This window comes from Cydia pomonella, chromosome 24 (assembly GCF_033807575.1).
Source record: "Cydia pomonella isolate Wapato2018A chromosome 24, ilCydPomo1, whole genome shotgun sequence".
Lineage (NCBI taxonomy): Eukaryota > Metazoa > Arthropoda > Insecta > Lepidoptera > Tortricidae > Cydia > Cydia pomonella.
In genome coordinates this window covers 4,340,607-4,355,151 of record NC_084726.1, presented here as the reverse complement: position 1 = coordinate 4,355,151, position 14,545 = coordinate 4,340,607, and the positions used below count along the sequence as shown (strand labels likewise).

The 14,545-nt window shown below is 37.9% G+C and overlaps 1 protein-coding gene across 1 annotated transcript in view; it reads right to left on the bottom strand.

Annotated features, from left to right (window-relative positions):
- The window catches only part of LOC133531065 (uncharacterized), a 68,945-nt gene that overhangs the window by 16,863 nt on the left and 37,537 nt on the right, over positions 1-14,545 (bottom strand). The window contains exon 2 of the mRNA XM_061869162.1: positions 4,845-5,026. Coding sequence (XP_061725146.1) covers positions 4,845-5,026 — 182 coding nt within the window. The remainder of the gene's footprint in view (positions 1-4,844; positions 5,027-14,545) is intronic.

The window sequence follows — 14,545 nt, the reverse complement described above, 5'->3', positions numbered from 1 at the left end:
ACGATACAAGCGCGAAAAATAGGAAATTCGAAACGAGTGGCGATATATTAAAACACGACCGAAGGGAGTGTTTTAAATCGACACGAGTTGCGAATTACCTATTCGCACATGTATCGTACAACGTTTTACAGTACATATGGCCCTTTAAATGTTCGACACAGTAACGTAATATGCTAATTTTCGCACGAGTGCGGTAAAGTAGCACCATGTGTACTGTAATAGTTATTTTTTTACAAGGTGGCAAAGTTGTTGTTTAACCGCTCGTGCTTATAATGATACCCGAGCAAGCGAAAGATTCCAAAATTGAACCATGAGTGTAGCGAGTGGGTCGAGAAGTGGAATCTTGAGCTTTGCGAGGGTTTTAAGGCACGAGGGTTTCGGTCACGAGGCACAATTTTTTTCACCACGCCAATGCGATGAAATACTAAAAAAAAACAAAAACCAAATCCAAATTAACGTAATAAAAAATGTTTCATTCAAAATCATCATTTAAAAGTCAATTCTACCAGCTAACATAAAGAAACAACTCAAAATTTGCATCTGATTACCCCATGTGTGGATAAAATGCAAATTTCTCATTCGTTTTTGATCATTCAAGAGGGCCTTTACCAGTTGGTGTGGTGGAAAGGCCTATATTGTTCCCGCGGGAGTTATGGATTGTGAAAAAAAGCTATAAGTCCCTGGGAGGTAATAGCTTTTTTTTATTATGTCACTAATTCATACAAACGAAGTAGTGTAAATGAGTTTTACTTTTAAAATACTGTCGTTTATAATTTAGTATTTTTGTTTATGTGTATAAATATTTAATTTGATTAACTTAATGGCTGTTTAAAATATTTTTACATAATTTTCAATCTCAGCACTCTGACCACGCTAACTTTACACAAACTTGGCAATAAGAATGCTTACAAGTCCTTATATACTCCATAATTGCGGTACCTTTGGCAAGTTTGGCATGAAAACTTAGCGTGGTTCGTCTCTGAGGATTCCCTACAAGTGTTTCACTGGGTGTTTTTCTTACCCTATCTGACATTAAATATTTTAATTTATGTAATTTTTAAGTAAAACCACTAATTTATAATACGAAAAAAACCGTGACCGTCTCGTATATACGGGACGTATGGCAACCCTAACAATAGGACACACTGTTGAATTTTTTGTCCTTTTGTATTTCTACAACTGTGGGAGGCATTTGAAAGACTTGCTTTCCTTTCTTGCCAGTATTTACAAGAAAAAAACACTGGAATATTGGAATTTTAATTTTTGAGTAAAATACGTTAGACAAATACTCGTTAAGCGACGTGAACAAGACTAGATCGGAATTGCATTGCGATATCGAATGCCTGTGACCGGTTATTTGCTAGAATATTGCGACTGGGCAAATCGTTAGAAATATCTGTATCTCGGCGCATAGCCGTTTACTCTTATACGATGAGATTTTTAAATTAAGCTTCAAATTAAGTATCCCTAATGTTTCGAGTGTGACGTTGCGCTGGTGGTCCCGGAAAAAAATGATGGCTAACGCATTTAATTTCGCCGGTAGGAGCGCTAGTATATATGGAGGTCTTTCTAAATGTCAAATTCATAGTATTTTTGGGGATTACAAGCTTTTTTATCATGAATTTTCACTCTTTATTCATGATTATGGTAAATCTTATTTATTATTACATTACACAGGTTTAAAAAACGGCAAATTTAGACGGTAAAATACTTTTGTGTATATTAGAACAATTCATTTTTAATAAGCATAGCCGAATTTTGAGAGCTGAGAAAACGGTAGCCTTCGTTTACAGGTAGATTCCTGGTTCAACATATTAAACAAATATCACTGGCCAATGGCCATTCAGAGAGGGTATGCCGCCATTTTTGGCACATTTGGTCCGGGTGAACATCAGAGTGGGGAGAAGATTGTATTTGTTTATTTGTTTAAGTAAATGCAGAAGTAGAAATTAAGCAAGGACATCAACATATACCAGTAGCGGCGCGTGAAAATTCTGGCTAGGCAACTCGGAACAAAAAAAAACACCTTAACATTATGTACTTTTTTTCATGATAAAAGTGAGACGTGCGCTAGATGTGTCCTTGGGCGCGACCTTTTGCGGTTAGTGTATAACCACCTTTGCCATACTATTATACACACAACATACAAAATATCACTGGTTTAGTAACTTTATATATAAATTTGTGCACACAAGTAAGTAAAATCACATAAAAACATTTAAAACTCTAATAACAACAAGCTTTGGTAACAACCGGGACGGGAGTGTTCACAAACACAAATTCTAAAACCTATTACTACAAACCTACAAACAGTACTTTCTTTGAAGAAACGTTCTTTATCAAATTATTAAACTTGAGACTACATAAGACTCTTGGATTTTTCTATTAAAATTCATCTTTTTTTTTAAAGGTTTTTTCCAAAAAATGGTATCAATGATAGCAAAGTACTGTATAATTTTACTCATTTACTCAATTCAATGTTTTTGTATGGCAATATTAAGCATGCGCGCGGCAAACGCCACTCGATTCAAAATTGTGAACCATTATACTCCAATATAAATCTTACCTGTTTGTATTTAAGGTTTAAATTCAAATGAAGCAGCATGTTAATAATAACTGACGTTATCGCGGCCGTGTACAGAGGGCCTACCGCGTACCCCGAAGTTCGCAAATTGCGAGCATCTTTCCCTGTCACCCTAGTTACGCCATTGGAGTAAAAGAGAAAGTAGCCCGCAATTTGCGTACTACGGTGTTCGCGGTAGGCCCCTCAGTGCTCGCGGAGTTTATGAACATGTGCGTGCATTTTTCCAATATAAAAAAAAAAACCTTATACTATTACGTTTAAGGTTTTTATTCAAATGAATAACCCGATACAAGACCGAGTTGCTTTGAAGCTCATTCGCGTGGACTCTCTATAGCAAACTTTATGAGCGTGTGCGTGAGTTTTCGTATCTGTGTAGTGGCGCATGAGTGAATAGTCAAACTTAGCTTCACTTCGCGCGCCTGCTATGATTAGTGCTTTAGTAAATCGTGTTATCAATTCCAAGGTAATGTAATACGTAGTGTTTTCATTATGGATATATTTTTAATTTTAATGATGATATATAAGTTTGGTTTATATAGCAATAAATTTTAGGCAAGCCGGTGGGAATCGAGTTGTATGGACCCGCCGCCCCTGACATATACATACTATCTTACTTGCTTAGAAGCTTTACAAAAGTATAGGCCAAATCGGACGACGCTTTGGGGAAGGATATACTTACAACATATAAAGTGGTGACAAAATTGGTGCCAATGTCAAGATTTTGGGTTAAGACGTGAGTTATCGGAGTGTAGTGTCAGAATCTAAAAGTCAAAGGTCCTCGTCCCGATTCGTCAGTAATAAATGCAGTGCAAGTTACAACACAATACATGTAAAGACTCAGCATGCATAATGTATTATACAATCGAGGAATGCTACTAACTGTGGAAATTGCTGAGGTTTTGTTCGTGTTTCGGCCTTAAGAAAGATAATAAAAGTACAGTATAAAAATCTTACCTACTACCTTCTTTTAAAATAATCGCTTCGAAAGTCGAAAATAATGGGTTCCCGGCCTCTGAATACTTTTTAGAATATTAACCGGTCTGTGAAATTGTTCAATTATTACCCAAAAAATTATGGACAGAACCGTAAAACCACCCAACTATAGTCCAAAGCTCCCAACTATGGTCCACAAATAAACTCAATTATTCTCGTTCAGGTGTGTATTTTACTACATTTTTGTAGTTCTAAGGCAAATTATGTTTATAAATGGAAGGTAAAACATTGGTATAGATACTTAATTTCCTTTTGAACTTGTGGACCATAGTTGCAGTATTGGACTATAGTTGGGTGGTTTTACGGAACTTAATGAAAGTTTGTATACCTAATAATAGTTTATAGGTAAGCAACATCGAATAGAATTGTTTCGTAAACTTAATTCTAAACATTCGTCTTTAATGGGCGCTCCGCCACTCTTAATCATACATTTTTCAAATCAATAATTATACATTTAAATCGAAAATATCCATGACGCAATTGTAACCACCTTTATTGCCTACTTGTACATGTGCATTACTCTTATGTCATGCCGTCTGTCAAGTAATACAAACATTACCGTTCCAAAAACTGTCATTATGCAACTACTTTCACTGATGACATGTAACTTCCACATATTTACATGTGAAAACGTTTTATTTGCGTGGTAATCAATTTGTCTTAGTTAATCTCTCTAGACTAGCCTTTTTAACTACTTTTGCAAAGGATGCCTCTCTATTCATTAGCATCTATTTAGTTTTATTCTTGTTGATGTCTGTATTGTTTGTGGTTTTTACCTCACAGTCAGCCTCAACTCTGTCAAACTTTTCATACATTTCGTATGATTTGATGGAGTTTAGACGCAGGCATAAATCTGGAGAATGACCTCCACCTATACCCCACCTCCGAATAACCAAGGGGCGGCCCATTAGGCTATCGAAAGATATCGATTCTGATACGCGGATATTTATGAGAACGGTTAACTTAAGTGCGTATTTATAGGCTGACTAGCTTCTGTCCTCGACTTCGTCTGCGTGGAGTGATTAAACTATACTATGTCCGTCCCCGGGCCTCGAAAGATTTAAAATAGGCCCTTGAGGCATTGTGCGGTCACATCTGAAAAATCGATACGAAAAAAGTGCCAAGAATATATACACGACTTTATTGCCCATATATTAAGATAGTGTATACATATTTTTTGCACATTTTTCGTACCGATATTTTCAGACGTGACTGTACCAAGGATGCTGGCGGCATTTCCTCGTTGTATAGCAATAAATTAAATTACCTGAATATGTTCGTCATCTTTGCTTTGTTCGGGTTTGGTGAACTCTGCGTGCAACGTGGAGCCCTTCAAGGGTAAGGTCGGGGCGTGCTGCCAGGCGCGCTCGTCTTGACGGAACCCGGGGTTGTCGAAGGCGAACTCATCCTTCACGGATTCGGGGTCGGTGGAGAAGACTAGGTGCTTTCCTGTGGACAAAGAGATAGAGTTGAGAGAAAATTTAAGAAGACTACCTATTGCTTTTATTTAAACCTGGTTGTCTTGGTAGGCAATACTACTTTCGATAAATAGAAACGCCTCAAATCAGATCATCCGTTTGGGAGCTACGATATCATGGACACACAGGTACATAGCTTAAATAAATAAAACACATCGCGTCGGTGGTTAAAAATGAAAAATATTAGAACGTTGAAATTTTTTTTAGCGTTTAATAGTCAACACGGAACCCTTATTTTAACATATAAATCAAAATGATGAAATAGTAAAATAGAGTCAGACCAAGCTAAGTTGGCAGCGATTTTGATAGCCCAGCCTGTGTAAGTGTTATGTAAACGTCATAATTTCATAGAAGTTTGACGTTTAAAATAACACTCGCACTGTGTGGGCTGTCAAAATCACTACCAACTTATCTTAGTCATTATTGCCATTAATATAATAATTCAGCCTATATACGTCCCACTGCTGGGCACAAGCCTCCTCTCATGTGCGAGAGGGCTCGGGCTATAGCCCTTATTAAAGTCAAATTTAGATACTTCCTCACTTTGCTCTTTTCAAAACGGAGCAAAGTTAGGTTAGACGGATTCTAAAAACTTATCGACGTGTGTAGGATGATTTTTTCCTTCAAACAAGGCATTAAAAAATAACTACTAATTACTATAATACATGAAATCAGAAAAACAAAATGTCAAAACCGTTGCCTAACATTGACAGCTTTAATTTGCATATTTACGAGAATACCGTGAAGTATTACTTCATTTCAACACCTATCGATAAAGTCACACACAGCATATCACAGATATGATCTAATGAACAAATTAACAGAACCGCGTAAAAAACTTTAATAACGCTTACTTTCGACTCTAGAAATCGAAAGTATTGAAAACTGGCACTCTGCGAGATGTGAAATTAAATAATTATAGATTACGACTGTGATTTGCACAGCAACCTGTAATTATTTTATGTAATATATTTAATGGCATTAGTATTAATTATTAATGAAATATTTAGAACTGTTGTACCATAATTAATTCATAAATCACAAAACTAGGCCAGGTACTAACTTTATGTCTACTACTTGTTTTTTCGTAATATATATTTGTATATTTTCGTACATTGCATAATACACAATAAGTAGGTAGGTACTTGATCTCTGACATAACTAAGGCAATTGGTAATCAATTATTTTAATTTTAAAACGTAAACTCTTGAAGTATCCGAACTTGTGCATAGTTTTATTAATTCATATTGTTGAATGTACTTGTGTAAGTTAACTTCGTAGATATCTATTTGACCTATCCTAACTATGTAGCAGCCATAAAAGTTTACGTTTAATGTTGTTTTGGTAACAATTCGCGGTCCGACAAGTCTTGCGCGACTGACCATGTCGGCCGTGCGAAGGTCATCTCCTTATTTGTTAATTCGTCATGTTTAAGATGACTTCATAGATAGACCTTCCTCAAGAGAGGAAGGAAAATGGATGCAACGTTATGGTTAAAATCAAACCTGAAGAATAAAAGTAGTTAAGTCCTCGAGTCCCAAAGCCGTTATACACTCGCGATCAAAAAAATCGACTCAAACTAATTTTTAATTTCAACGTTTAATATCTCCGGAACCAATCATGAGATCAAAAAAGCAATTGTACCATTTTAGAGCTAACAGTGTAAGCTTTCAATACGAGCAGGCGAAAATTTTCAGTTCATAAAAAAACAAGCGATCATACCAAGGAGGTGTAAAATTTGGGTGCAAAAATGACCGTAACAACGAAAGAAAAAACATTTTCATGAACGAATAACAATTTATTTTTGTAAAGGCCTACTTACTCCATAATTGGATTTTTACTTTTCTTAAAAGGATAAGATTCTAAATTCGAAAACAGTAAAGCTTCTGGGATTAGGAGAATAGTAGTAATAAAACCGAGTTTCGCCCCATCAGAATAGTTTTGATGCAAAGTACAGTGAGCTGCGAAATTGTATGGAGAAATTACACATACAATCCGCAAAAATAACAAAATTAATTGAAAAGTACTTATATAGTGTATGTGTGTATTATATTTGTATGTATATGTTATTATCAGTGATCGGTTTTTTGGATTCGACAGGGGGTGAACGACCTCAATCATTATGTTAGTATGGATATGCACCGGGAATCCGGGCTTTATGTTGTTAGAAAAGGCAAAAAAATACAATGTGTTTATTTTATTACACTTTAAAACATCTAAGTAGCTGATAGACGAGTACTTTCTCACCGTTCTTTTGTCTAAATCGAACAAATGAGCACAAGTGTTTACACTGACAGCTCATTTGCTGCCTCCAAAGCGGCACATTTTGTACCGTTTGGATAAAAGTTCGGCGAGTAAATACGCGTGTCTATCAGCTAATATATGGTTACTACGGGTTAATTGTTTGAATAAATGAATTCGTTATCAAAAAGTGAATTACACTTCTTTCAACTGAGAGGTAGCTTGAGAAAAACAATGTCCACAATGTCAAATGGTTTTATTGCTCAGCAAAAATAATTAGAACTGAAATCCAGAGAAAATAATGAAATGTCAATGTCAAGATTTTGAAGTATTTTTTCCATCATGACAGATGTGAAGGTTTTAATATATTTTGCTTTAAATAAAATGTTGAGATTAGGAAAAGAATAGAAGTTTTTGTCTCAACTGGTTGCCATGTAAGAGTAAAAAAATCCTTAGAGATAATTTAAATTGTTTTATTTTTGTACGGTTTGTTCGGTATCGCGGGAAACTGTCGTATCTATATTAACTTTTCTACTTGATATCCCGCGAGGGAGAATCCAAATAACCGATCACTGGTTATTATATGTATTTTTGTTTGATTTGTTTTGCTATTGTAATTGTAGCACCGCTCACAATCTCTCTGCTTAGCCTTAAGGTTGACTGGTAGAGAATGCCTCGTGGCATTAAGTCCGCCTTTTGTACTATAAGATTGTTTTTCTTTTGTGCAATAAAGATTAAATAAATATATCTTGAATGGGTTTGATCACGAGATTTATCATTTTACGCCTCACGCTATGTATCCTTTTAACCCTAATCATACCTTGTATGACAAAATACGATATATTTACTTACTGTAGTGAATCAGATTCTATACAGATAATTAAGGTCAACCGGGATAAATACGTCACTTGAGGTAAATGCGTCTTTTAAAGATTTCTTCTAAACAGAATATTTTTGGGCTTGGCTTGTGCACAAATCACGCGAGGGTTTCTTTTAAATTTTTGGTGATATTTGTTGGCGATAAGTAAATCTTGTTTATTTTCTATTATCGTTATGAACGTGATGTGTATTTATTATACGTGTGTATTGCAACCCTTCGAAGTATGGTCACCGAATTTTAAGTGAAGTCGTCTATAAGATTTATAATACGTTGCGCTTCGAAGTTATCTTCAATAGACGCATTTACCAAAAGTGACGTATTACCAGTTAAAAAAAAATACAAAATGGCGGAATTTCAATGGTTCGCGAAGTCTACAGCTCACAGAGACTAGACTAGTGTACACTTAAGGCCATTTCACTAGTGTGAAATCAGCCTCGTTCACACGATGGATCAATCTGCCATGTATGGTATGTTGCGTGATCACGCGAGTAATTATGTACATGTACAATTAAACAGTGACACTGTTTTACTACCTACACATTTATTAATTATACATGTAATTAAGTAACAAGTTAATAACAATAATAATAATTCAGTCTATATACGTCCCACTGCTGGGCACAGGCCTCCTCTCATGCGCGAGAGGGCTCGGTCTATAGTCCCCACGCTAGCCCAATGCGGATTGGGGACTTCACATACACCTTTGAATTTCTTCGCAGATGTATGCAGGTTTCCTCACGATGTTTTCCTTCACCGAAAAGCTAGTGGTAAATATCAAATGATATTTCGTACATAAGTTCCGAAAAACTCATTGGTACGAGCCAGGATTTGAACCCACGACCTCCGGATTGAAACAAGTTACATGCTATAAAAACAAATCTTCTAAATAATTACATGCCAAGTAAACAAATTTTACAATTAATGATCGCATGGCATACAATTTATGATGTTATTTTCTTTATTGTTTTTATATTATATCGAAAACAAGCATTTGGAAGCATTTTTCAATCAATCAAGCACTTTTTTAACTATAAAATATAATAATCACAGAATTTAGTGCTATTGAAAACAACATATAAGATGGTTTGGAACTGACGTATGTCAAATCTTTGCACAACTTAATGAGTCATTTCAAGTAATACGCCTACTATAAGGCCCTCGCAGACGTCCCTTTCAGCATTCTGTGATCTGTCGCGGACGGCAAAAGGCCTAGCTGCCGCCGCGCCCCCGCGGCCGCGACGGCGCACCGCGCTCCGCAGTCCTGCCAGCCGTGACAGCTGTGCCTACTGTGACAGACATATGTTTATTGTTGTTTGTTTGTGTTTGGTGGTTTTTTATTTTTAATTGATATTTATTCTTACTTTGTAGTTGTACTTTTACGTTGCTGTATTTAGTTATTAAGTTTTTATGCAGGCCGTGACCCAATCTGGTGATAGCACATCTTCTAATATCCATCCATGCCATCTGTGCTCAAAAACCTTTGAAACTAGTCGTGGCTTAAATATTCACAAATCCAAAATTCACCGTCTAATTCTCAGCCAGAATGCATCTGTGCTAAACCTAGGTAACACACCACCCATTCATCATCATCCCTTCCATATCCGTCTCAGTAATCTTAAGCAAAAAATCCCAGTAATTAAACGGATCCCCCGGGGTGCCAGAATCTCTGTAGCAACCCATCTTAGCCACCTCATTAAAAAATGCTGCGACACCAACGCTATTGAAGACTGGCACAATCTTCTTCTTTTCCCATATACCATTTTACATGCAAAAGACAATAACGACAATATATCTTTAACACAGAAAATTAAAAATAATTGCACTGACTTTTCGATCCCTTCAACTTCAACCACACCTAGACATCCCCCTAAGACTTTCAATCAAATTAAAGTTATTGAAAACAAAATCAGCGAGGGAGACTTGAAAGGCGCCGCTCGACTTCTTTTTTCTAGCGATGTGCTATCGCCAGATAATCCAGACACTCTTTCGGCTCTACTAACTAAACACCCCCCAGCTCCCGCGACCCCCTATTTTTTTGACCCCCCAACAGCAACGCAGTCCTGCTTGCAGATTAAAAACAACGACGTGTTTAATGCTATTATTTCCTTTAAAACCGGCTCCGCGGCAGGACTAGATGGCCTCAGCCCTCAACATTTAAAGGACTTGATATCCCCGTCCTTAGGAGAAGCAGGTGAGCACCTTATTAGTAACATTACGAAATTAATAAATGTCATGTTCTCAGGTAATGTTCACCCAGACATTTTGCCCATTCTATACGGGGCAAATTTAATTGCCTTGACTAAAAAGGATGGAGGGGTGAGGCCAATTGCTGTTGGTGCAACACTTCGCCGATTGGCTTCCAAAATTGCAGTTCGACACATCCTGCCAAAACTTCAAAAATCTTTTGAACCAACTCAATTAGGCTTTGGAATCAAAGGAGGCTGTGAAGCCGCCGTGCATGCCCTCCGGACCTTCCTTAGCAACGGCCAGTGCGAAGTGTTGCTCAAAATTGATGTCAAAAATGCATTTAATTCTTTGGACAGAGATACCTTGTTGGCAGAAGTAAAATCTAACATTCCAGAATTGTATAACTATCTCCTCCACTGTTACGCGGATCCAACTAAATTAATGTACCGGTCAAACGAATTGTCTTCAGAAGTCGGCTGCCAACAAGGAGATCCTCTGGGGCCTGCAATTTTCAGTTTGGCAATACACCCTATAATCAAAAATTTGACATCTAAATTTAACGTTTGGTACCTGGATGACGGGACCCTAGGAGGTGACTCAAATACTGTATTAGCCGACCTTTCCGTAATAATTGATAAATTTAAATCCATCGGCCTAGAATTAAATTTCGACAAATGTGAACTATTTATTCAAAATTCTCATATTAACCTTGATAACTTGAAACAAAAATTCAACCAACTTGCACCTAACATTAAGTTACTCGACAAAAGTAACCTTTGCCTCCTGGGATCCCCTATATTCGAAGAAAATTTTGCAAATTTTGTTCAAAATTCTGTTTCCAAATTCGAAAATCATTCTTACCGGTTGCTAGAAATTAGCCCTCATTATGCGTTAAGTATTATAAAATTCTGCCTATTTGTCCCTAAATTAACTTATGTGCTTCGCTGCTGTCCCCTTTGGAAAAATCAAAATCTTCTGTTACAGATAGACTGTTTAATTAAAAGTAATCTAGAATCCGTTCTCAATATCCAGCTAAACGAGCAGTCTTGGACCCAAGGATCCCTTCCCATCCGGCATGGTGGGTTAGGAATCCGCAAAACGTCCAGTGTGGCTTTACCAGCATTTTTGTCGTCAGTCCATAGCTCATCCAGTCTCATAGGAAAAATCCTACGTACAAACTGTGAGGCTACGGGCTTGGCTGATGCCAAAAATGCTTGGCCAGTTGCTTGCCCCGGTCAAAATTTTCCCGAACACCCGAAATCTCAAAGGAGCTGGGACGACATTGCATGTAAATTTACCGTATCTTCTTTACTAAATGAATCCGACACCGAGGGACGAGCCAGACTCCTAGCTGCAGGAACACGGGAAGCTGGATACTGGCTCCATGCGCACCCCTCCCCAAATTTAGGCACGTTTCTAAATCCCGACACACTTCGTATTGCAGTTTGCCTTCGTCTCGGGGTCCCGGTCTGCGCCCCCCATCGCTGCCCCTGCGGAAGTGAAGTTGACCAACTAGGGCACCACGGACTTTCCTGCCAACGAAGCGCTGGCCGCTTTTCAAGACATGCTGCCCTCAATGACATCATCCGCCGGTCTCTAGCCTCAGTTAATGTGCCGGCCCTTTTAGAGCCGACCGGCATATCCAGAACTGACGGCAAGAGACCGGACGGGATGTCCTTGATTCCGTGGAGTATGGGACGGGTGCTGGTGTGGGATGCAACGTGTGTAGACACACTAGCCCCGTCACATCTCCACCGAACTTCCATGAGGGCAGCGACAGCGGCAGAGGCGGCGGAGAACGCCAAGGTAGGAAAATACAGGGGTATCGGCACCGAGTACAATTTTATTCCATTCGGTGTCGAGACCCTTGGTCCGTGGGGCCCTGGCGCTCTGAGTCTCTTCAAAGATCTGTCTAAGAGACTCAGAGACGCCACAGGAGATCAAAGAGCTGGCAGCTTCCTCGCTCAACGCATCAGTCTAACGATCCAGCGAGGAAATGCTGCCAGCGTCTTCGGTACTATGCCGCAGGGGCCATTTTTAGATTATTTTAGTTTTATTTTAGATTTAATTTAGTAATATTTTAGTTTTAATTTATATTGTGTTTTTATATTAAGAATGAAAGTTGAGTAAAATCGTTTTATGTAGATTCAGTTCTGCTTATAACATAAAATTTCGCACTCTCTTCTTGTTTTATGATATAGGCGGCAAGCGAGCAGACACATCGGCTGATGGTAAGTCATTACCGTCGCCCATGGATATCTGCAACACTGGAGGGGTTGCAAGTGCGCTGCCGGCCTTCAAGATAAAAATATCTTCTTCCTCGCGTTATGCCGGCATTTTTGCCACTGCTCATCCCAATCCAACCGGGGTCCGCTTGAAAACTAATCCCAAGAATTGGCGTAGGCACTAGCTTTTACGACAGCGACTGCCATCTGTCCTTCCAACCCAGGTAAACTAGGCCTTATCGGGATTAGTCCGGTTTCCTCACGATGTTTTCCTTCACCGAAAAGCGAATGATAAATATCAAACGATATTTCGTACATAAGTTCCGAAAATCTCATTGAGTATGTCGACAGAGACGTACTAGCCGGGGTTTGAACCCACAACCTTCGGATTCAATGTCGCACGCTCTTACCTAGGCCATCAGCGCTCTTAAGATAAAATTAATAATATATTAAAACCAAAAAAATACTTAATTGATAAAAGAATAAAAATAAAATGTAACCTAATAAAAACGAATACTCCAAAAATATAAATTTCTCGGTACATTATACATTATAATATGTAAATTATGGATAAAGAAGATAAGTATCTGAAAAAAAAAAACTCCATGATTTTCTGAGTTTTCCGCATTTTTCTAATGATACGAATGTTGAGCATAAATGTTTTAATTTCAACCTACATAATTATATATCTGTAATTTATACATTCTACTAAATAATTATTAGAAGTAAATACTTAAAATACTTAGATCTTGAAAGAAACCCATTCCTCGTATCTAATAACCAATGACTAAGAAAAAAACGCATAAAAAGCCGTTCATAGCTTAATTATGCAAGAATGCTCATTATAACTACGTAGTTATAGCTGAAGACAGTAACCTATATTCAACGTTCAACCATTAAGTTAACTTTCGAGTGATCAGTACCCCTAGTGTAAATAAATTCGATTTCGAAACGTGACGTACGCGTTTGCGTTTAGTCTTATTTTGTATTGGATTTAGAAAGAGCGCGCCAAGCGGGACGTTTTGGAAACTCAAAATCCGATACAAAATGAGACTTAACGCAAACGCGTTCGTCACATGATGTCGATCTAATTTACACTAAGGGTATTGTACCAAAGTCATAACTATACTTAAGAGCAATGAAAACCGGTCTGTTTGTATCTACTTACTTAAAAAAGGTAACCGATGTTATAAAACGCATAGCCAGATGGAAGTATAAATAGTATAATGACGACCGGTCTGGCCTAGTGGGTAGTGACCCTGCCTACGAAGCTGATGGTCCCGGGTTCAAATCCTGGTAAGGGTATGTATTCGTGTGATGAGCATGGATATTTGTTCCTGAGTCATGGGTGTTTTGAGTTGGGAGCATGAGCCTTATTGAGCTTACTGTGGGACTTAGTCAATTTGTGTAATAATGTCCCATAATAATATTTATTTATTTATAAGTGGGAATGGCCTGTGCCCCTAGTGTAAATTTATTCGATAGCGAAACGTGACGTACGCGTTTGCATTTAGTCTCATTTTGTATGGGATTTTGAGTTTCCAAAACGTCCCGCTTGGCACGCTGTTTCTAAATCCCATACAAAATGAGACTTAACGCAAACGCGTACGTCACGTCACGCTATCGAATAAATTTACACTAGGGATACTGGTCATATAGCACCAAAGACCAATTCGTGGAGTAAACGACTAGTCGAGTGGCGACCATGGGAGAACGTCCACAAAGTAGACCCCAGATGCGTTGTGACGACGACATCAAAAGGACTGGCAGGAAGAAGTGGCTCCAGGTCGCACAGAGAGGCCTACACCTGAAGAGTAGAGACGGGCTTAAGATAGAGAGAGTCACCATTTTTTTTATTGTAATAATGGCGTATTTTTGCAGTAGTTTATGGGTTATGACTAAAATAATGAAAAGCACTAGTTTTTTTTGTCGATTTTGAAGGGAATGTATGTAAATA